Consider the following 23,669-nt stretch of genomic DNA (forward strand, 5'->3'; position numbering starts at 1 on the left):
AGATATTATAAAACATTCTAAGACTTTTTACTTTCATAATGCTGCAATCAATCGCTGGTGTTTCACACTAAGTCAGCTTCCTTGTATGAGTCATTTTACTTTGGGAACAATAAAAACTGATCTGTCCTGATGTGACTTCACATTGAGATACAGCCTTGGTAATGTTGTGGATTACCACATTATGAAAGTTTGAGTTCCTCGCGATAGGAGAGTCTTGGCGGCAATTCTCTCAGACAGACTCAGAGAAGAAGAGTTCATCTGGGCCATCAGGACCCGTCATGCACGGCCGCAAGTTAAAGTGATTCTCCCAAACATGCTGAGTTACAATGGGGGTCCAGGACATTCTCTGTTTCAATATTCAAATCTTTTCCAAACCCCAATATCTTGACTGGATTTGAAAATTTGTGTAAGTTGTGTGAATTGTAGTTTAACAATATCATTCACCAAAGCTACTGCAATTGCTAAAGATAAGGAATCAGGAACACTTTGTCATTTCATTTCATGTACTTGTGTACATGGAAGGAAACGAAATATTGTTTCCCCCAGCCCACAGCAGTGCAACACAAAGACAAAAACACATATCCAAATAATACAAGAACACACATATCCAAACAACACATATATCCAAACTAAACTAAAAAAATCACTGTCCAAGGGAACAAACGCCAGCCAGGATAACGTCAGAACTGCCGGTCTGCATGGGCTAGCAGTTAGCTTAGCCTGCCCCGCTTCCGTGTCCTGTCAGACTGCCCTCGGTGTTTCCTATTCGGGCGCAGCTCCGGGCGGGGGACGTGGTCCTTGGGCCCACCGGATGCACGGACCAGGCTCCCTCGGACGATGTAATGCCACCTCTCTCAGCCAGACACACTCAACACAACTCCCCGTACTCCACACGATGACACTAAGAACACCATGGTCAATGCCAGGCGAGGCCACCACCAGACCACCCTCGGTGTTATCGGAACTGTCAGTCTGCATGGGCTAGGAGTTAGCTTAGCCTGCTCCGCTTCTGCATCCTGTCAGACCGCCCTCGGTGTTACTTCTTCGGGCGCAGTTCCAGGCAGGGCTCACAGGATGCAGCAGACCAAGCTCTCCCTGCAATCGTACTTGGCTGATTACTCCACTCTTCCGAGCTGTCCTGATTACTCCTCAACTCTCTCTGCCAATCCGGGGAGGGCTGCAGACTACCACGTCTCCTCCGATACATGTGGAGTCGCCAGCTGCCTCTTTTCACCTGACAGTGAGGAGTTTCGCCAGGGGGACGTAGCCCGTGGGAGGATCACGCTATTCCCCCCAGTCCCCCCGAACAGGCGCCCCGACCAACCAGGGGAGGCACTGGTGTAGTGACCAGCGCACATACCCACATCCAGCTTCCCACCTGCAAACATGGCCAATTGTGTCTGTAGGGACGCCCGACCAAGCCGGAGGTAACACAGGGATTCGAAGCGGTGAGCCCTGTGTTGGTATGCAACAGAATAGACCACCATGCCACCCAGATGCCCCCAAAGCCATTGTTTTTCACTTTGACATCCAGCAAAGTTGTTGTTTTTTCATTTTCTGCAATACTTTACTCCACTTGCCCCATTAAGACTCTCTCAGTATTTTCTGGGTATTTAATACCACCCGCTTCAATAGCTTTGATGCCCTCAACACTCAATCAGAATACAGTGAGTACATGGTTAAACACAGTTAAAATAAGATTTCCAGCCGATTCCAAATGCTCTTGATGACATTGAAAGAGATCAAAGATGCAATTATGTGTACATGAAATGAAATCGATCTTTGTCTGTAATGAATTAATGTGAAAAATCTACCTGCTTGTTCCAGTATTGAGAAATGCAGCAGTGCTATTATGAGAACATGCTTGCAGCAAAATACCACAAATGTCTCCTCCAGGGAGCCTCATACACTTGTCACCGACCTACTCCAAAGGGTAGGTAATCTGTATTACTCAGACTTAATCACATCATCTAAATTCAGAGTAACAGAAGAATACATTACATAGGTGTGTTGCTGCAGAGATCGATATAGATACATACACTAATACAACTCAGACATTTAGATCGACCAAACAAAATGAAGGCAAAGGGTCGATAACCTCAAATGATTTAATTTGAATACTATGGTTTTCTCTCCAAGACCTTTAGTTATATGTGATTTAACGTTAGCTTTGATTGTTTTGTTGATCTTTATGCATGTGAGCAGGCATTCCTCACTTCAGAGATCAATTTTCATTGTCTGAGACGTTTATTCAAGATCAGGTGGGGCTTCACATTGCTCCAGCTGGGTGACAGGGGCTTGTCTTTATCAAACAAGGGATTTACTCTTTAAACCAGGTTATGCACCAACATGACAGTGTGATAAACGCTTGTCAAGATTTACTCAATAAGTGATGGAAAAGTTCAGGAAAGTCAAGCTGTTTTCAAATCAGACAGACCAAAGCCTTTCTGACGGGATAATGGGTTTTGTTTTGTTTTTTCATGGTAGAAATTAATTCACAAAAAGAACAGAAGAAGCTCGAGCTAAATAATAGGTCGAGTATAAATGTCAACCAGGTCTGAGCATGTCCCTGCCTCAACCCCCCCCCCCCCACACTCCCACCCAGTGTGAGTTTCATTTTTGACAAGCCGGTATATGAGAAATGGCATTCACCAATCACTGTTCATGTGAAAACTAGCAGGTGAAAGCACAGGAGATGGATAGATCTGATATTTTCATGCCACTCCCACTGGCCTGCTAGCTCTGTTTTACATGCCAAGGAAACATTCTAACCACAAGAGGAGGATATTTCCTTTTACACTTGGTACAACTTATACCTCCCTCCCTTTCCTTGCCACCCCACCCCCTACCCCTCTCCCTCCCAGCCATCGGTTTGTATAAAACACAGCTCTGAATTTGGCTCTTCACTCTCTCCTCTCCAGCCTGTGCTGAAATTCAACCTCCAGCTGTACCACCACTCCTGAAAAACACAGAAGACATGACATCCTTGGTGGCATCATCTGGGTCCATGAGGTCCTCCTTTGGGGGCACCTCCCGCTATTCCATGGTCAGTGGTGGTGGAGCGCGTATGAGCATGCGGGCTGGAAGCATGTATGGTGGTGCTGTGAGTGGTGGTGTCCGTATCTCCACTGCCAGTTCATCCCAGTTGTACTCCAGTGGTGGGGGTGCTGCTGCCGGTGCTGGCTACGGTTTTGGTGGCAGGGCAGCTGTCAGGTGCAACCTGGGCGATGAGATTGACATCTCCGCCAACGAGAAGGCCACCATGCAAAATCTGAACGACCGCCTGGCCACCTACCTGGAGAAGGTCCGTTCCCTGGAAAAGGCCAATGCTGAGCTGGAGCTGAAGATCAGACAGTTCCTGGAGAGCAAAACCTCTCCTGCCACCAGAGACTACAGTGCCTTCCAGGTCACCATCATCGATCTCCAGGGAAAGGTATGTAAGAGGACCCTTTTTTGCTGACTCCCTGCTGCTATGAGTGACCATCGCCCTGTTTGTTCTATCAGGTTTCAGTACTAGGCCAACAACCCAAATCTCAACTTTCACCTCATTGCACTGACCACGTTCCCCACCCTTCCCCTACCATCCATACATGCTTATATACACAGAACCATACACATTCACTAAGCCCTTACTCTTTCTGGGGTTTATATTCCCACCAACCTTATGCTTGTGTGTTTATTTTTGCCACTGTTTCTTTTTAATTTAATCTTTCATCTGTGTCTTATGTTTGTCTTGTGTGTAAGAAAAGCAATGTTGAAATACCATTTTAACTGTATTAACATTGCTATGATTGTCATGCTAAATAAGAAACACTACACAGGGTATTAGATACAAACTGCAGAAAATGTCTTCATATGACCCTAGCTATTCATCTCAATCTCAAAGTACAATGCATGTGATTTGGGATTGCTGAAGGTATCAAAAGACCGAAAGCTTATTAGAGACCAGCCTCAATAAAAAAACCCTAGCAAAGTTAAAAATAGAGGTTTGCATGTAATGTGAACGTGCATCCATTAGATGGCATTAGTTATGCCAATCCCAGTGTTTAATTTGTAAATCATGAAGGCCAGGAGCACCAAGGCCGTGGTGATCCAGATGATCAATGTGAAAGTGGAGTTTACACTTATATGCAAAACATGTTAGACACTACAGTGGTGTTATATTGTCATAACACAGACAACTTTATCATGACATTATTCAACAATTATATTATACCAAGGGCCAACTGACATTATATAACTTTAATTTCAAACCTTTACTATAACCTTTATAAACAAACACCTCACTACAACCATGCAACACAAATGCTCAGCAATATAATAGCAATGCCCATCGACCAAAGTGGACTGCCAAACCAGTTACGAGCAAATTAACACATATTCAGACATAAATAAAAACAAAAATGATCAGCAATTACGATTTCCTTTTAGCTATGACAACACTCGTATGGAATGTCAGCCACCACATATTTACTTTGAAATCTGTTATATGATTATGGTATTAGTGCTATACCTAGCTATCAATAAATTCATCACCAATCTTTATATACAGAGACAAAGCAAATGAGTGTTTTGGAAGGAGGTACAGAAAAATATTCAACTCAACACCAACTGTGTTTTTCGTTTGGAATCCAACATAGCATAAATAAAATGTATTTGCTAAAAGAGTTGTGGGATCCACATGCAAGTAGTCCAAAACGGAAAGGTCTTAAGCAAATTTAGCTGTTGCAAGGAATAAAATCAACAGAAATGTCTTCATACAATTCCCTGCCCCTTAGCACCCGCCATAAAATAATCTTATCTGGTGACAGGGGACATCCCATTCATATCAGATTATTTTTTCTCATGACTGTCTGTTATCACTGCAGGTGGTGGTCCAGGTGTACCCTGTCTAAACAAAGTCTGAGTCCAGGAAGAAAGGCAGATAGACAGACCAACAAACAGAAATTTAAAGCAGATTAAATTATAGTTACGTGCATATCAAAAGCTTATGTCCCCTTCATTTTAAGGTTAAACACCTTTGGCTATATATATTTCCTAAATGGATGCCAAAATTCCAAAAATGCAGTTTGATGAAACCAGTAAGAATGAAATCTCTTTTTTTTCCTCTCCATTCAGATCCAGAATGCCATCAGTGTCAATGGTGGAGTCTACCTTGCTGTCGACAATGCTAAGCTAGCTGCTGATGACTTCAGGGTTAAGTGAGTAAGATTGTTATGACATTTAATCAATAATCATTGCTGTTGGGACAACCTGACAAGTATCTACCATGTTTAATAAACTATGTGCAAAAACAAATGTTTTTGTGACTTCTAGATGACAAAAGTAGTCTGTTTGATGAAGCTTCTCATTGGCTTGTTCTTAAAGTTGTCTGTTTAAATACCATTTTCTCTCCTTTGCTAGCCTCTCCTTTTCAGTTTTCTTCTCATCTCTCCCCTTCACTCCTCTCCCCCTCGTTTCTTCTTTAATTCTTTATCTACCCTCTTCTCTTTCCTCTCCTCTTGACTCATCATAATAATCTTTAGGCTTTCTCTAAGCTATCCACTTAAACCACGGGAAGCCAATTTAGAAACAATACATAAAACTCTTATGTGTGCAGGTATGAGAACGAGCTAGCCATGCGTCAGTCGGTGGAGGCAGACATCATCGGGCTGAGGAGGGTTATGGACGAGCTGACCCTCACTAGAGCTGACCTTGAGCTGCAGATCGAGGGGCTGAGAGAGGAGTTGGTCTTCCTTAAGAAAAATCACAAGGAGGTCAGTATGATCTGAAAGATACAAGCAATGCAGGAGCTGGTCCAAGTATTTGAGCTCCATGTCTTCAGCTATGGGGAAGAGTAAACAGTGGCCACAACATAGGCTGCATTTAGAGCATGTTTGGGCCAAAGTTACACTTATATCCACCTTTTTAAAGGACAGACACACAAAATATACTACACTTATTCATAAGAATTATAAAATAAAGCATTCGGGTTACAAGCTCTTTGAGATTACATTTGTTTACAGGTGGTCAAGAAAAAGTAACATTGGGTGTCTGGGTGGCGTAGTGGTCTATTCTGTTGCCTACCAACACGGGGATTGCCAGTTTGAATCCCTCTGGCTTGGTCAGGAGTCCCTACAGACACAATTGGCCATGTCTGCGGGTGGGAAGCCTGATGTGGGTATGTGTCCTGGTTGCTGCACTAGTGCCTCCTCTGGTCGGTTGGGGCATCTGTTTGGGGGGGGGGGATAGCGTGATCCTCCCACTTGCTACGTTCCCCTGGTGAAAGTCCTCACTGTCAGGTGAAAAGAGGCAGCTGGTGACTCCACATGTATCGGAGGAGACATGTGGTAGTCTGTAGCCCTCCCCAGATTGGCAGATGGGGTGGAGCAGCAACCAGGACGGCTCGGAAGAGTGCAGTAATTGGCCAAGTACAATTGGGGAGAAAAATGGGGGAAAATCCCCCCAAAAAAAGACCAAAAAGAAAAAGTAACATGTTTGGAGATCCTGGGTGTTTAGCAGGTAGGAGAATCTCTATAAAGGTTAACGTTTGCAGAGTGTTAAATTTGTTTAATCTAACTTTACTGTGGGTATTGCTGTAGGAGCTGTTGGCCATGCAGATGCAGATGAGTGGTCAGGTCAATGTGGAGGTGGATGCTGCTCCTCAGCAGGATCTGACCAAAATCATGGAAGAGATCAGGGAGCACTACGAGGGGGTTGCTGCCAAGAACCGCAGGGACCTAGAATCATGGTTCCAGTCCAAGGTGAGGCAATGATGTCAGTTTGTTCTGGATAGACAAACGTAGTGCTTTTGTATATCATTCTATTGAAATCAGGAAAAAAAGAATTCGATAACTTTTATTAATCTGCCACACACAATGGTAGGAGGATTGCATAATCTACAAACCCATTTATTTATCACACCATATTTCACCTGATCCTGTAAAGAAACTATTTCAAAAAATGAGGGTTATTTCCAGAGTATTCCAACAGTCAAACAGCAAAGAGAATATCTCCTAAAAAGTCTGTGGCCCCATTCAAAGCATACCATAACTACATGGCAAATAATATTTAATGATTTTTTTTCCCTACCCGTTCTACAGACTGAGACACTGAACAAAGAGGTGACCATAAACACAGAAACCCTCCAGATTTCCAAGTCAGAAGTAACAGAGGTCAAGCGCACACTACAGAGCCTGGAGATCGAGCTGCAGTCACAGCTCAGCATGGTAATCCCCCCAAAGTCACTGAGCTACTAGTCACTTCCTGTTTGTGTATGATAAACCTGTGATCAGCAAACCTTTAACAAAACAACTTTAGCACCAGAGGCAGAAATTGCATCTCATTGCTTTTAAACTTGTCACTAATTGAGATTTGTTTTCAATGAGAAATGTACTATAAAAATGCATGCATTATTACCTCTTATATTGGCTGAATTCTTTGTGAGGCCCAGGTCAATCAGAATCAGAAATACTTTATTCATCCCTGAGGGGAAATTGGGTTAAATTAAACCCAACCCATTGTGACAGCCAGTCTGCCTGATTGTTTGGCTGCTCTTGATCTGTTTGCCTATAGAAAGCGTCATTAGAGAACACCGTGGCTGAAACACAGAATCGTTATGCCATGGCACTTGCTGAATACCAGACCTGCGTGACCAGCATGGAGGAACAGCTGGTGCTGCTCCGGAGCAACCTGGAGAGCCAGGGACAAGAGTACCAGATGCTCCTGGACATCAAGACCCGGCTGGAGATGGAGATTGCCGAATACCGGAGGCTACTGGACGGAGACACCAGCAGCAGGTGAGACACGTTTTAAGCTCCCCCAAAATCATAGCAAAATGCACCCTAGTGTAAATGTACAGGTACTTGTCTAAGGATTTTTTTCTGTCACTATGGTGAACCAGGAATTCTATTTTATCCTACAATTTCTATTTAATCTTATAGTCTCTGGATAAGCTAATTAGCCAAAAGAGTAAATAATAAACATACTGGGTGAAAGGGTGAGGGCAGTAACAGATTTTGATTGGATTGCCTTTGTCAAACATATGTGAAGTGAAATGATGAGCAAAATACCTGCTAGAATGGTTAAACATTACCATGGTGTTTCTTTCTCAGCAGTAGTATTTCCACCAAGACCACATCCCATAAAGTTGTGACCATCGTTGAGGAGGTGGTAGATGGAAGGGTGGTCAGTTCCACCACAGAAACCCTTAGCAACAACCTGTGAAGACCAATGGGCTCTTTCCCTCCTCACAGAAGGGTCTGAAATGTACCTGACCTCTGACCATCAAAAATAAAGAACAAATAAAAGTCTTCCGAGGAATTGAAACTTAAATCTTTGTCTGTTTAGTCTTTTGTTCAAACACACTCCCATACAGACTAAAAAAATTACATATGTTCAACAAATGTGACAAGATATTACTTATAGTTTAAGAGACAAAGAGTGTATTTGGACTCATAAGACCACTGGAGTTAGAAGTTCCATTCCCTGTATTACTAATGGGGTTGAGTATACCACTAACACCACCAGTGTTAGCGGTTCAATTCCCTGTGTATCTCAATGGATAAAGCATGGCGCTAACATTTTTGAGGTCCCAATTCCTAAAATGAAGAAAATCAAAAGAAACGTGTTAAAATGAAGAAAAAAAGCCAATAAAACGCCAATGCCAATAAAAGATCAAAACAAAGTGGGAAAGCAGCAATAACAACAACATAAAAGAAAGGTGTTCAAAAGCAATGAACTAAAAGTATAGAAACAGAATCACGCTACAATTAAGACATTTTAAAAGCCTTTTTGTAAAAATAGGTCTTTAAAAGAAGACAGAGTTGGCTGACCTAAGTTGGTAGAGTATGAAATGAACAATGTTTAGGTTTCTGGATTCACAGTACAATACACACAAGAAACAGCAGCAGGATGCTTTCAGTTAAGTGCCCACCGAATTGCATGTATGTATGGGATGTACCATCAACAGATACAAGATGTAGTAGCTGATATCAAGAAATCCTCCCAGTGGTTGGGAAAGGCTGGACTGAAGGATAGATGAGGCTCTAGCAGCACAAGAACAGGCACTCAGGACCAGATCAGTTGAGGCAGGGGTCTACCACACCAGACAAGACCTAAAGTGCAGGATGTGCAAAGATGCCCCTGAGACAGTCAATCACTTAGTAGTAGGGTGTAAAATGCTAGCTAGGAAACTGTACATTGAAAGGCATAACCAAGTGCCTGGGATAGTGTACAATAATATCTGTACTGAATACAGACTGGAAGTATGGAGCTGGAGGTGGCAGAGCTGAAGATGCTAAGATTTTCATTGGGAGTGACAAAGAAGGACTGGATTAGGAACAGTTCTATTAGAGGGACCGCTCAAGTTGGACGGTTTGGAGACAAAGCAAGAGAGGCAAGATTGAGATGACTTGGACATGTGTGGAGAAGAGATGCTGGGTATATTGGGAGAAGGATGCTGTATAGTGCATCTGGAAAGTATTCACACCCCATTCACTTTCCCCACATTTTGTTATGTTACAGCCTTATTCCAAAATGGATTAAATTCATTTTTTTTCTCATCAATCTACACACCATACCCCATAATGACAAAGCAAAGAAGGTTTCGTAGAAATTTTTGCAAATTTATTAAAAATAAAAAAATGAAATATTGCATGTACATAAGTATTCACACCCTTTGCTATGACACTCAAAATTGAGGTCAGGTTCATCCTGTTTCTATTGATCATCCTTAAGATGTTTCTACATCTTGATTGGAGTCCACCTGTAGTAAATTCGATTGATTGGACATGATTTGGAAAGGCACACACCTGTCTATATAAGGTCCCACTGTTGACAGTGCATGTCAGAGCAGAAACCAGGCCATGAAGTCAAAGGAATTGTCTGTGGACATCCGAGATAGGATTGTATCGAGGCACAGATCTGGGGAAGAGTACAAAAAATTTTCTACAGCTTGAAGGTCCCGAAGAGCACAGTGGTCTCCATCATTTGTAAATGGAAGAAGTTTGGATCCACCAGGACTCTTCCTAGAGCTGGCCGCCCAGCCAAACTGAGCAATCGGGGGAGAAGGGCCTTGGTCAGGGGGGTGACCAAGAACCTGATGGTCACTCTGACAGAGCTCCAGCGTTCCTCTGTGGAGATGGGAGAACCTTCCAGAAGGACAACCATCTCTGCAGCACGCCACCAATCAGGCCTTTATGGTAGAGTGGCCAGACGGAAGCCTCTGCTCAGTAAAAGGCACATGACAGCCTGCTTGGAGTTTGCCAGAAAGCAACTAAAGGACTCTCAGACCATGAGAAACAAGATACTCTGGTCTGATGAAACCAAGATTGAAGTCTTTGGCCTGAATGCCAAACGTCACGTCTGGAGGAAACCAGGCACCTCTCATCACCTTGCTAATACCATCACTACAGTGAAGCATGGTGGTGGCAGCATCATGCTGTAAAGATGTTTTTCAGCAGCAGGAACTGGGAGACTAGTCAGGATCGAGGGAAAGATGAATGGAGCAAAGTACAGAGAGATCCTTGATTAAAAACCTGCTCCAGGGCGCTCAGGACCTCAGACTGGGGCAAAGGTTTACCTTTGCACACAGCCAAGACAACGAAGGAATGGCTTCGGGACAAGTCTGTGAATGCCCTTGAGTGGCCCAGCCAGAGCCCAGACTTGAACCCCATTGAACATCTCTGGAAAGACCTGAAAATAGCTGTGCAGCGACATTCCCCATCTAACCTTACAGAGCTTGAGAGGATCTGCAGAGAAGAATGGGAGAAATACCCCAAATATAGGTGTGCCAAGCTTGTAGCTTCATACCCAAGAAGACTTGAGGCTGTAATCGCTGCCAATGGTGCCTCAACCAAGTACTGAGGAAAGGGTGTGAATACTTATGTACATGCAATATTTCAGTTTTTTATTTTTAATAAATTTGCAAACATTTCTACAAAACCTTTTTTGCTTTGTCATTATGGGGTATTGTATGTAGATTGATGAGAAAAAAAGGAATCTAATCCATTTTGGAATAAGGCTGTAACATAACAAAATGTGGGGAAAGTGAAGGGGTGTGAATACTTTCCGGATGCACTGTATATGGAGCTGCCAGGGAAGAGGAAAAGAGGAAGGCCAAAGAGGAGGTTTATGGATGTGGTGAGGGAAGACATGCAGGCGGCTGGTGTGACAGAGGAAGATGCAAATTACAGGAAGAAATGGAAATGGATGATCCGCTGTGGCGACCCCTAAAGTGAGCAGCTGAAAGTAGTAGTAGTAGCAGTAGTAGAATACATACTGGAAGTCCCCAAGTCCAAATGGGAGACACTGCCAAAGGTGGTTGAGAATGACAAAGCTAAGATCCTGTGGGATTTCAAGTTCCAAACTGACAAGTGGGTGCTGGCTAACAAACCAGACATGGTGGTGGTCAACAAGGAACAGATAGCAATAGTGATCGATGTAGCAATCCCAAGCAATGGCAACATCAGGAAGAAAGAGCATGAGAAGCTAGAGAAATACCAAAGTCTGAAGGAAGCACTAGATTGGATGTGGAAGGGGAAATCAACAGTAGTCCCAGTGGTAATGGGAGCACTAGGGGCTGTGACCTCCAAACTGGGAAAGTGGCTCCAGCAGATTCCAGGAATAACATCTGAGGTCTTTGTCCAGAAGAGTGCAGTCCTAGGAACATCTAAGATACCGCACAAAACCCTCAAACTCCCAGGCCTCTGGTAGAGGACCCGAGCTTGAGGAAGACACACACCACCCGAAAAAGGGTGAGAGGGAGATTTTTTTTTTATTTTGTGTGCGCGCGCGTGTATGTGAGTGTGTGTGTGTGTGTACGTGAGTGTGTGTTTGCGTAACAACACAAGTATAGACAGCCAGCCAGAGGTGGGCAGTATTTTAATTAAATGCATTTAAAATATGTATTTAATTACTTTTGAGTAATTTGTCATTTGTCATTTGCTAGACAGAAAAAAATAAGATGTAATTTGTAACAAAATACTTTCAGAGCTTGTATTTGTGTATTTGAAATACTTAAAATACATCATTTAATATATAATTTTATTCTCAAATAATACATTTTTATCCCCAGGTTTAAACTGTAAAATAAAACTACAACAATTAGCCTAATCAAAGTCTTTGGCTAAATGCAAGTGAATCACGTGACATGTCCTATCGGGTCCAGTATTACAGTCATTGTGAACTACCGTATTTCATTTGTGTTTCTTGTGAGCAGTAGCTTAAGGAACGAAGCTGCTTTGGTGTTTGGTGAAAATTTCCCCTAAGATAAAGGCATGTAATCACAATATGATCAGATATTGCACGCTAAGGCAAGCTTTCTGAATGACTCTACAATACGATAGAAGAAAAGGGCAATTAGCAAACACATGTACTCTAGAACTGGCAAATATACTTACTAGCTAGTAACGTTAGCATACCAGTTAAAGTCACAGACACACTCAGGCAGCCTGGAACAGTGGCATCTCATGGTTAGTCACCATACGGGAAACTTCATTAGCGAGATTAATTGTTAGCAACTTCTGTAACTTAGGACAATATTAATTTCTTGCATAGCTACATTTAGCCATTTTATAGCAGCTATTCTTAATAGTTGTCAGAGAAATAACTTGTGCAGTTCTCTTGAGGATAAGGATAACATTTCACTATGCCAGGGGATGGTCAGGTTAATATTCAGGTAAAGAAAAAAAGAAAAAAAAACTCGTCATAGATTTTAAGAAAGCAAGTCATGTATCATTTAAAAACCTTTCATTCTGATCTTTACTTTAAAGCGAAATGTTGCTCATATTTTTGTACAAAACATTTTACGATATGGATTATAGAGAGTTGATACAATTCAAAGTGAATTGACTCCATTCCTGGATAATGCTGAAGTAACACATAAATGGCTGTGTTTTAGTGTCTATTATTTGAGTTATTAGTGTTTTTTGAATGCTGTTGGTTTTAAGTTACAAATGGTAGGTCTAATCAATTTAATGGTATCTTTATACATTTTTATTTAGGTAGAAGTCAGTCATCTCAGGGGATGAGTGGCAATGAACCATCAGAGCCTGGCCAGGCTGGCCCATCATCTGCCACATCTGCAGAAGAAGCCAAACCAGTGTTCAAATGTGCAATGCTGGATAAGGAATACTTCCAAATAGTGAAGCAGATCCCCAACAGAAAGATAGAGGCTGAGTGTCAGCTGTACACTAACAAAAAGGTAATAATATGTGGCACTCTTCAAACGACATCAAATTTTAAAACCCACTTAAAACGAAGGCACCCTGACAAAATAAAGGAATTTGAAGAAAATGAATTTGCCAGTGGGAAAAGCAGAAAAAAAAGAAAGAAAAAAAAGCAGGACCTCATACAAACAAATTACTCTATTTGCTACTCTCTTTGAACGTGGTCCAGTGACACAAAATAAAATTGACTCTCTTGTCACATCTTTTCTTACCAAAGGCATGTACCCATTGGCCACTGCTGAGCATAAAGAATTTATAGACTTGGTCCATAGATATTGCCAAGGTGCTAAAGTTATGGCTAGGAGGCCACTTGGGAGAAGAATCAAAGACTTTAATAATAAAACAGCAAATCTGAAGGCAAGACTTATGTACTTACAACATGTTTGCACCACTGCAGATATTTATTCATTCATCTTCAACTGCTTATCCGGGGTCAGGTCGCCGTGGCAGCAAGCTAAGTAGGGCACTCCAGATGTCCCTCTCCCCAACAATGCCCTCTAGCTCATCCTGGGGGATCCCAAGGGATTCCCAGGCCAGATTGAACAGGTAGTCCCTCCAGCGAGTTCTGGGTCTACCACGAGGTCTCCTCCCAGTTGGACGTGCCCGGTAAACCTCCAAAAGAAGGCGCCCAGGAGGCATCCTAATCAGATGCCCGAACCACCTCAACTGGCTCCTTTCGATGCAAAGGAGCAGCGGCTCTACTCCGAGCTCCCTCCGGATGTCCGAGCTCCTCACCCTAACACTAAGGCTGACCCAAGACACCCTATGGAGGAAACTCATTTCAGCCGCTTGTATCCACGATCTCACCCTTTTGGTCACTAACCTAAGCTCATGGTGTGGGAAGAATGACGATGAATTGGTAAATTGAGAGCTTTGCCTTCCAGCTCAGCTCCTTCGTCACCACAACGGTCTGGTACAATGTCCGCATTACTGCTGATGCCACACCAATACACCTGTCAATCTCCCGCTCCATCCTACCCTCACTCATGAACTAGACGACCCAGATATACTTGAACAAGATAATCCAGAGGTACTTGAGGCAACAACTCATCCCCAAGGTGGAGGGAGCAATCCACCATTTTCCGGTAGAGAACCATGGTTTCAGAATTGGAGGTGCTGACTCTCATCCCAGCCATTTCACACTCAGCTGCAAACCGCCCCAGTGTGTGTGCTGGAGGTTGCGTTCTGGTGAAGCCAACAAAACCACATCATCTGCAAAGAGCAGAGATGCAATTCTGAGGTTCCCCGAATGGACACACTCCTCACCTTGGCTATGCCTTGAGATCCTGTCCATGAATATCACAAACAAAATCAGAGACAAGGGACAACCTTGATGGAGTCCGACACCCACCGAAAACGTGTTTGACTTTATGCCGAGAATGCGGACACGGCTCTCACTTTTGTTATACAAGGACCAGATGGCTTGTAGCAACTGCCCCGGTACCTCATACTCCCGCAGTACCCCCGACAGGGTGCCCCGGGTTGCACGGTTGTAAGCCTTCTCCAAGTCTACAAAACTCATGTAGATTTGCTGGTCAAACTCCCATAAGCTCCTCAGCACTTCCACAAGGGTAAAGAGTTGGTGAGTTGTTCAAAGGCCAGAACGAAATCTGCATTGTTCCTCCTGGATCCGAGGTTGGACAATCAGTCAGAGTCTCCTTTCCAGCACCTTACAGTAGACTTTGCCAGGGAGGCTGAGCAAATGCAGATTGGTCCTCGGATGTGGAATGTCACCTCTCTGACAGGGAAGGAGCCTGAGCTGGTGCGGGGGTGGAGTGGTACCATTGTTAGATATAGTTGGGCTCACCTCCACATGGGCTCTGGTACCAAATTCCTGGAGAGGGGTTGGACTCATTACTTTTCTAGAGTTGGCCAAGGTGACAGGTGCCGGGCAGGTGTGGGGATACTCACAAGTCCCCGCTTGAGTGCCACCGTGTTGGAGTTCTCCCCGGGGAATGAGAGGGTTGCCTCTATATGACTGCAAGTCGCTGGGGGGAAGGCCTTGACTGTTGTGTGTACCTATGCACCCAATATCAATTTGGAGTATCCGGCCTTCTTGGAGTCTTTGGGTGGTGTCCTGGATAGGGTTCTACCTCAGGACTCTATAGTTCTGCTGGGGGACTTCAACACTCACGTGGGCAATGATGGAAAAACCTGGAGAGGCGTGATTAGGAGGAATGACCTCCCTGATCTGAACCCAAGCGGTGCCTTGTTATTGGACTTCTGTGCAAGTCATAGAATGGCCACAACAAACACCATGTTCGGACATAAGGTAGTTCATAAGTGTACTTGTACCAGAACACCTAGGCTGAAGATCAATGATAGACTTTGTGGTCGTATCATCAGATCTGCGGCTATATGTTTTGGTTACTCGGGTGAAGAGAGGAGCAGAGCTGTCAACTGATCACTACATGGTGGTGAGTTGGATCAGATGGCGGGGAAGGTTGCTGGACAGACCAGGCAAACCCAAACATGTAGTGAGGGTGAACTGGGAATGTCTGGCGGAGGCCCCTGTCCGTATGGTCTTCAACTCCCACCTCCGGAAGAAGTTCCCATGTATCCTGAGGGAGGTTGGGGACATGGAGTCTTAGTGGGCCATATTCAAAGCCTCTATTGCAGATACAGCAGGCAGAAGCTGTGGTCATAAGGTCATCTGTGCCTGTCGAGGCGGCAACCTAAGAACCTGCTGATGGACACTGGTGGTGAGGGAAGCCGTCAAGCTGAAGAAGGAGGCCTTTCAGGTATGTTTGGCCCCAGGGTCTCCTGAAGCAGCAGACTGGCACCAGGACGCCAGAAGGGCTGTGGTTTCAGCAGTCACGGAAGCAAAAACTTGGGTGTGGGAGGAGTTCAGCGAGGCTATGGAGGAGGACTTTTGGTTGGCCTCAAGGAAGTTCTAGCAAACCATCCGGTGACTCAGAAAGGGGAAGCAGGGCTTGACTCAGGCTGTGTTCAGCCGGGGAGGGGAACTGTTGACCCGGACTGGGGATGTTGTCGAGCGCTGGAAAGAACACTTAATAATTAGTAGCTAGTCCCTTGTTTTTAATGTAAAGCACTTTGAGCTGTAATTTACGTATGAAAGATGCTATACAAATAAAGTTTATTATTGTGGCAGGATGAGGAAAAACACAGGAGACGAAGGCGAGTTTGAACTTTATTCCTCAGCGCCAAAACCAAACTGAAACAGGAATAACCTTGCACCACAGAGCCCGGGAACGTAAACCAAGCCCCCAGCACACAGCCCTGCTGGGTGAGAGGCATTATTATTATTTTTATTGTTATTATTATTATTATTATTATTGTTATCATTATTATTATTTGTATTATTACTATAACTGGTTGAGTGATGGGGTTACAATATCCTACTGGTAGAAATGCATGGTCCCAATCTGGCCCTCTGGTCGTAAGGTTAAAACTTTTGTGGCCCTCTCTATCATCAAAATTGTCCATCCCTGTTCTGGACCATCCGGACGCATGTTACACCAGTCATGCTGACACTGACACCTACTGGCACCTATGGATTTTTTTCCCCATCCTAACACTATAACTGAGTCATTTAGTGGCATAGCAAGTGAACCAGCAAGCAAAAAAAAAGAACTCTATTAGGTGGGAACACCAAAAGTCTGGCAAAAATGAACAAATTCCCAACCGCATCCAAACAATATTAAACCACTGCTTTCTGGGATAAATCTAGTGACTGACTTGTGTTCATCTTTGAGCTGAGAAAAGTCTCACAAAAACTAAACATGTTTGACAGAGGACAACCTTTATTATTCAATCTCAAAGTAGATGCATTTAATATACACATCCAATATATATATGTAACCCCTCCCATGTGGGCGGGGCCTGAGTTCTTCTAATTAATACTGGTCGCTATTACCTGAAGTGATAAACTGTAAATTTGACGCTTAGTGCCTCCATCAACTAGAGGAAGTGGTTAGAATAACTTCCTTATGTACCTTTAATATACCATGTGTACCTTTAATATACCATGTGTACCTTTAATGTAATTATATTTTAGGATCTTATCTATTTAATTAAGGATGCAACACTTTTGCTTTAAATACAAATACCAATGGCTAATATTTATTAACCACACAAAGGTTAATAAAGAAAGTGTATTTGTATTAATTAGTGAATGAACATAATAATAGAAAGATCACAATAATTTACAATATACAAAATCCAATTAAACAAATAGGCTACAAGCCTATTCCAATTCTAATCAATAATCAACGCAATTCCCAAAATCAAGTCAACTCAATGTACAATCAATATGTACATGTATCACAAATAAAAGAAAATGGCCGCCCATTCACACACACACTCACACACTGTAACAGTCCGTCACCGCGGTTACCGTTGCAGACCTGTTGTTGTTGAAAGTGAACGCTGGCCTAAAAACTGTCCGGGCCACTTCGCTTTTTTACTGACCGACCAAGCATAAATAAAAGCACGTGCAGACTTGGGATGGGTACCGGTACTCACGGAACCCGGGCCAGGGTGATGAGTAGCCAAAGCAGGCTGGGAGAAGAGAAGAGAGCTGAAAAGAGGCAGAGATGTGGGGGTGAATGGCAACAGGCGCTCCACCGTGAGCGCAGGTCGGAGAAGTAGAGGCGACGAATGGCGCGAAGAATCCTCACACACACAGCAACACGAACAGTCACAGGCACCAAGAAGAGAAACGGTCTCCGTTGTTGTCCACCCGAAGAGCTTTCCTTCCTTCTCTGGTCCACACACCACGACTGTCGATCCTGAATCAACAGCATAGACTAAATGACCAAGTCCAAATACCAGCTCGTTTTAACCTAGCAGCAACTTGTCACTTAGCTAGCGTTAGCAACACTCGTTAGCTAACATGAATATGAATGAATCGGTAGCTAGCCTAGCGGCTAGGCTAACCGCTAGCCGCGATTAGCTTATAACACTCTTCTAACACCATGTAACGGGGGCAGTCCTATGCTGTTCTATGCTGGTCAGCCTGCTGCACGCCCGTCACTCATCGTTAGCTCTGCGTTGTGTTCTAGTTGGGTGGGGCCCCAGGTGTTGTTCGGGGGGGGGGGGCTCAATCTCTCATCATCATCATCATGATCAAGGGAGGAGGGGGAACACACGACTCTATTTGGCCCACCTTGCCATTTATTTTCTGTACGAAATCACAGGAAAGAAAAGGAAATAGAATGTTGTCTGTCTCATAACATAGCTATAGGACAGTCACCTCTCAGCTCTATAGCCAGCGCGAGCTGAATTCTTCTTTCCTTGCGGTTTCAAATCCTTCGACAAACGTCCAGTCCTCCAGCGGGGTTGAAGCTCAACCACTGCCCGGACTTCACTCGTGTGCATTAGAAGGAGAAACCGTCCACGGGACTCCGATGTAAGAAAGGATAAACAAGTATTTTATCCCACAGCTTGCAGTATCTTCTTACAGGGATACTCAAGGTTACGTTCTCCTCAACCAGCAAAACTGTGCTACGGTAACAAACACGCGTGGCTCGGCTCGGTCGCTGCTTGAGACTCCCTTCACAAAACAAAAATGGCCTCTCCCGCGTTCCCTCTTCCGTGTACCCACAAGACCTCGCTCTTAAAGCGACAGTACAGGTATATGACGGTCGTTATAAAACATACATAAAAGTAAATAATGACATAAAATAAAATGTAGTAAACATAAATAACAGCGCACAGACAGGATTTGGTGATATTTCGTACTCAAACAAAATAAAATAAAAACATTAATTTTAACCTGGTTACAACCACAACGAGTAGTCACAGTTTTACACAATAGTTACAGAAACATGTATTTACCTCTGGGATATCCTATAAGTACACACGAGTCCACAGGAGTCACAATCCGTTGATCCAACGTTGTGTACAAACAGCTAACGTTACAACACAGAGAAGCTTCGGTTCATTCGTCTTCGTCGTCTAGCTTTCTGACCGCTTTACCTCAAATCACCAGTGATTAAAGTGGGCCGGAGCTACCCGGATCCCGACACCGGCACTTCCCCTCCTCCCCCAAGTCAACCGGAGCTGAGATCCGGCACTCTGTAGACAGGAGTAATTTCAACCTTTTTGTCACAGTAAAATTTAAAACAAAAAAACATGATGCAGCCAATTCACAAGCATTACAAAATAAATCGCAAATAAAGTCGTTCTATTTTTATACTACTTTACTTTTTCTAAAAGTTTGAATGATATCGCGTCCTCACGTGACCCGCACCTGCCTGCTGTGTGGCTTCACCAGACTTGACATCAAAAGAGACTGGCTTCACACTCACGGGTCAGGGTAAGTTCACCGCACCAGGCAGACCAGACTCGAGAGAGCGTCAACCTGCTACCTGCACTATTATCTTGGATTGGGGAGCATAAAGAGTGAGTATCTTCAGTGTATTTCCAATAGTTTTGTCTAGCTCTGCTGTGGTTTTCATTCGAGCAACTAACGTTAGCGAACGTAACATTACCTAGCTAGCTAATGTAACCGGTTATTTTCTTGCCCGGTGCGGGATTCGATACGAGGTGTACTGCACCACAAGGCGACATCACTAACCGCTCGGCTAAAGGGTCGGACCCGTTAGCTAGGGACTAACGTGTTTCATTAGTAGTTTACACTAACTAGCTATCTTCCACCCGGTAACGTTGCTAGCTAGTTGCTGACGTTGCTGGCTAGTTGTTTGAATGCTGCTAGGCAAGCTAACTATCGGTAGCGTCCTGTAACGTTACCGGTAGCTAGATAGTTATGTTTGTCCAACCTTAGCTCTGTCCATGCAATATTTTCATTCAAATAACTAACTAGCTAGCAAACGTTAGCTACCGGTAGCTATTATTAGCTAACAATGCTAACGTCGGGACTACTGGACCAGTGGTCAGCTAGCCTAACGTTAGCTAGCTACCTATCACTCCCGCACTTTTGCCCACCTCTCTAATACAGAGATCCCCCACTTACCAAATCCTACTTTAACCCCTGCAAATCACCGATGTCAAACTTATATGTCCCGTCCCTTATCTCAGGATACATACGGGTTGGCTAGTTACAGTAAACAGTGACCAATGAAAACAAAGAAAAGGGATGAATGACATATTCATCCAGATAGAGGAAAAGATTAGTAATGGGCAGCAACCATACTGTAAACACTTGAAATAAACAAGGCCCATGAGCGAACTGGCATTAGGGCTTACTGTATAACTGATACACTCAACTTGTAACCATTGTAAATAGCAGTGTATATAACCATGAAGAGAATATAGCTTATTTATCAGATGAACTGTAACTTATGTATTTATCTTATTTATTGTAGCTTCATACAGTAGCTCAATTAAGCACTGGGCTACATACACACACACACACACACACACACACACACAAGCACTAACGGATAGTCACAGGTTCACGGGCAGGCAACATCACTGCAGACCTATCACACCCTGGTCACAACCTGTTCCAACTCCTCCCCTCTGGTAGGCACTACAGAGCACTGTACCCCAAAACAACCAGATGTATAACAATTTCTTTCCACAGGCTGTCATTCAAATGAACGCTTAACACTGTCAAATAAATGCAACCATTTTGTATATACTGTACTGTACATTGTACGCATACTGGTATGCTGTCATGTACATCTACCTCAGGCATGTATGTAAGTAACCTGCTAACATCTATTTCAGCATCTCTGATATATTCTCGGCACCATTGCACTTTATCACCACTTATTTCACCTGTATATGTCAATCCTTATGTATATATCTGAAGACTGTTGTGTTGTAGTGTTGTTATTCTATGTTAAGTACACTGAGGGAGCCACTAAATCGGGGTAAAATTCCATATTGTGCAAATCTACATGGCCAATAAACATGATTCTGATATTTCCAGGCACTGGGTTAGGCCGCTGACTAAATTCACAACATATAAAAAAGCAAAATGCAACACACACACAAACAGACACTCATACTCACAAATATAAATGACATTATTTTGGTTCTCCTGATGTATGCAAGTAAGAGATATTCTTGCATCAGCATTTGACATGATGTCCCTGGGCTGTACTATCATTTATCATATCAAGTCAGACAAATGTTAGAGATGGCCTTAGGGTTCGGCTTTTTACAAGGTCATGTTGATCGGAGAACATCTCTCTTATTTTTTGCATAGAAAATTTGTAAACGGCATTACAAAGCACTGAGGAAAAATAAAACACCTAAAATGTATGAATAACAATAAAAAAATGAAAACAATTAGCTAACGCAACAAATGTTCTAGCAATTGGGGAAAACAGATCAAATAAGAACAAACCATCCAACAAAAAATAAAGCAAATAAAAGCCAAATATTTTGGAAAGGCTGTACAATAACTATTTTTTTAGGGTGATTTTAAAAGATGACATAGCAGATGACACTACATGCATGCACGCAAACACACACACACACACACACACACACACACACACACACACACACACACACAAAGCAAATTAGAAGACTGGCCCTCTATATCTAGGATCTCCTACTATTTAAAGAGGTACTACACAAATGTGTTTTCTTAAGCTGTAAACTGAAAATATTACTTTATGGTGAGGGAAACATGTCAATGCTGGTGTTAATATTGACAAAAAAATGGCATCTCATTGGTTGAAAATGGCTCAACACACCATCTACTGTTTTAAATCAGACTTGAACCTTGCAAGGCCAATGCTGACAGAGTCGACCGGCTGGGATATAACTGCATAATTAAATTTAACAAAACAAAAGAAAGATGATAACGCCCTCTAATCAGAGATGGGCAGCCCACCTCCCCAGCCCTTGTGAATCCACGCTCATTTTCAAATATATGCTGATCAAGACCCATCATTCACTGACATTTACTCGCTAACCTTGTGCCTTTATTACCACCAGGAGGTGGCAAGTATTGGGCCAGATGTCCTACTTGCCAAAAGGAATGCGAAGCAGTGCTGTGGCCTTTCACTTCCTGGTGTAGTGATTGCCGCGGGTCCATCACTTAGCTTGCTAGGTAGGACCTTGCATATGGTTTCCTGTTACATATGCTAGCATATGGCCGCTCCTACGCAACTGTGACCGCAGCAGCACCTTCTCACGGTACCCCCTGTTTTTCACAAGTCTGCTGCGGGGGGGACCGGGTTCCCGGCGGTATAACCGGGTGGGTCGATTGGACTTGTTAGCCTTGCTTGGCAGCCAATCTAGGAGAAGGACAACTCTGATTTCAAACCGGGCAGATGAAGCTCGTTGGCCTTGTCGGGCAGTTCATCTAGGAGAAGGAAAACTCCGCTGCCTTGCGGGTGTACTCGTCTATGGGAAAGGCTTCGGGAAGAAATTCCGAGGAAAAATCTGCATCCGTCTCCATTGCCAGTCGTCTCACTTAGTCTTGCCACTGGTAGTAGGTGGTCTCGGACGAGAGAGTGGGGTTGATGATGCGAGACTCTACCCCACTTTAAACAAAATCATTGCGCAAGTCATCAGTCATCCATCCATCACCCCATTTTTATTCTCAAAGTCCTGTGGCGATAGGGGCATGATGAAGCGACAGGTGTGGGTATACTGGAAGTCGTAGCCACAAACCTGCACACAGGCGGCTTAGACCATATGGTCGTTCTTCACTGAAAGGAGCAGAAGTGGAGTCCGGCAGCCCTCTTTAGGACTGCACTGCTCACCTCCCTGACATGAGGAAGGGTCTAGAAAAGGTGACCTAAAAAGTGCCTGCTTCACATCACCCCATCCAGCAAACCGTGGTGGGAGGGGGCCCTTTTTTGCGGTCAAAACAACAGAAAAAAGACGAAAACAACACCTTTGAAAATTGCCACATGGAACATTTGCACTCTTCTTGACAGGGAAAATGCAGAAAGACCCAAGACACGCACAGCACTTATTGCAAATGAACTAAACAGGTACAATATCGACATTGCCGCCTTGAGTGAGACCAGGCTGGCAGGACAGGGTGAAATTCGCGAAAGAAACGCAGACTATACGTTCTTCTGGAGTGGGCGCGGATCTGAGGAGAAACGTGAAGCTGGAGTTGGCTTCGCAGTCAAGTCAACTCTTGTAAGCAAACTGGCCACGCCTCCAAAAGGTGTGAATGATTGCCTAATGATGCTGAGACTCCCCTTTTCTCAGGGAAAGAAATGTGTCACCATCGTCAGCACCTATGCACCCACAGTGACCAACCCGGATGAGATCAAGGATACATTTTATGAAGACCTGAATACTGTCATTGCCGATGTTCCCAGCGCTGAACAACTCATCATTCTTGGTGATTTTAATGCAAGAGTTGGCACAGACAGTATCTCCTGGGAAGGCGTGATCAGAAAGCACGGAGTTGGAAGCTGCAACAGCAATGGATTGTTACTTCTTCAGACCTGCGCAGAACATGGGCTTCTGATCACAAACACAGTATTTCAGCTCCCCATCTGCAACAGAACGTCCTGGATGCACCCGAGGTCCAAACACTGGCACCTGATTGAC

At 43.8% G+C, this 23,669-nt stretch overlaps 1 protein-coding gene across 2 annotated transcripts; it reads left to right on the forward strand.

The window, feature by feature from the left end:
- The first annotated feature begins 2,929 nt into the window (after positions 1–2,929).
- LOC130119378 (keratin, type I cytoskeletal 13-like) lies at positions 2,930–8,307 on the forward strand. 2 transcript variants are annotated; one of them, XM_056287850.1, is made up of 7 exons: positions 2,930–3,433; positions 5,119–5,201; positions 5,600–5,756; positions 6,582–6,743; positions 7,083–7,208; positions 7,555–7,778; positions 8,094–8,307. In XM_056287850.1, exons 1-7 carry the CDS (start codon positions 2,978–2,980, stop codon positions 8,203–8,205), a joined length of 1,320 nt encoding a protein of 439 aa, XP_056143825.1. In that variant the 5' UTR covers positions 2,930–2,977; the 3' UTR covers positions 8,206–8,307. The 2 variants fall into 2 exon arrangements, with proteins under 2 accessions (XP_056143825.1, XP_056143826.1); XM_056287851.1 differs by having other exon boundaries at positions 8,097–8,307.
- Positions 8,308–23,669: the final 15,362 nt, after the last annotated feature.

Source organism: Lampris incognitus, chromosome 10, assembly GCF_029633865.1.
Source record: "Lampris incognitus isolate fLamInc1 chromosome 10, fLamInc1.hap2, whole genome shotgun sequence".
NCBI lineage: Eukaryota > Metazoa > Chordata > Actinopteri > Lampriformes > Lampridae > Lampris > Lampris incognitus.

What these genes read in the sequence shown, in the direction of transcription:
- LOC130119378 (XM_056287850.1), top strand. Translation starts at nt 2,978, where the DNA reads ATGACATCCTTGGTGGCATCATCTGGGTCCATGAGGTCCTCCTTTGGG. An exon ending in TTAAGAAAAATCACAAGGAG is followed by an intron (nt 5,757 to 6,581) that starts GTCAGTATGATC and finishes GTATTGCTGTAG; the next exon opens with GAGCTGTTGGCCATGCAGAT. An exon ending in AATCATGGTTCCAGTCCAAG is followed by an intron (nt 6,744 to 7,082) that starts GTGAGGCAATGA and finishes CCCGTTCTACAG; the next exon opens with ACTGAGACACTGAACAAAGA.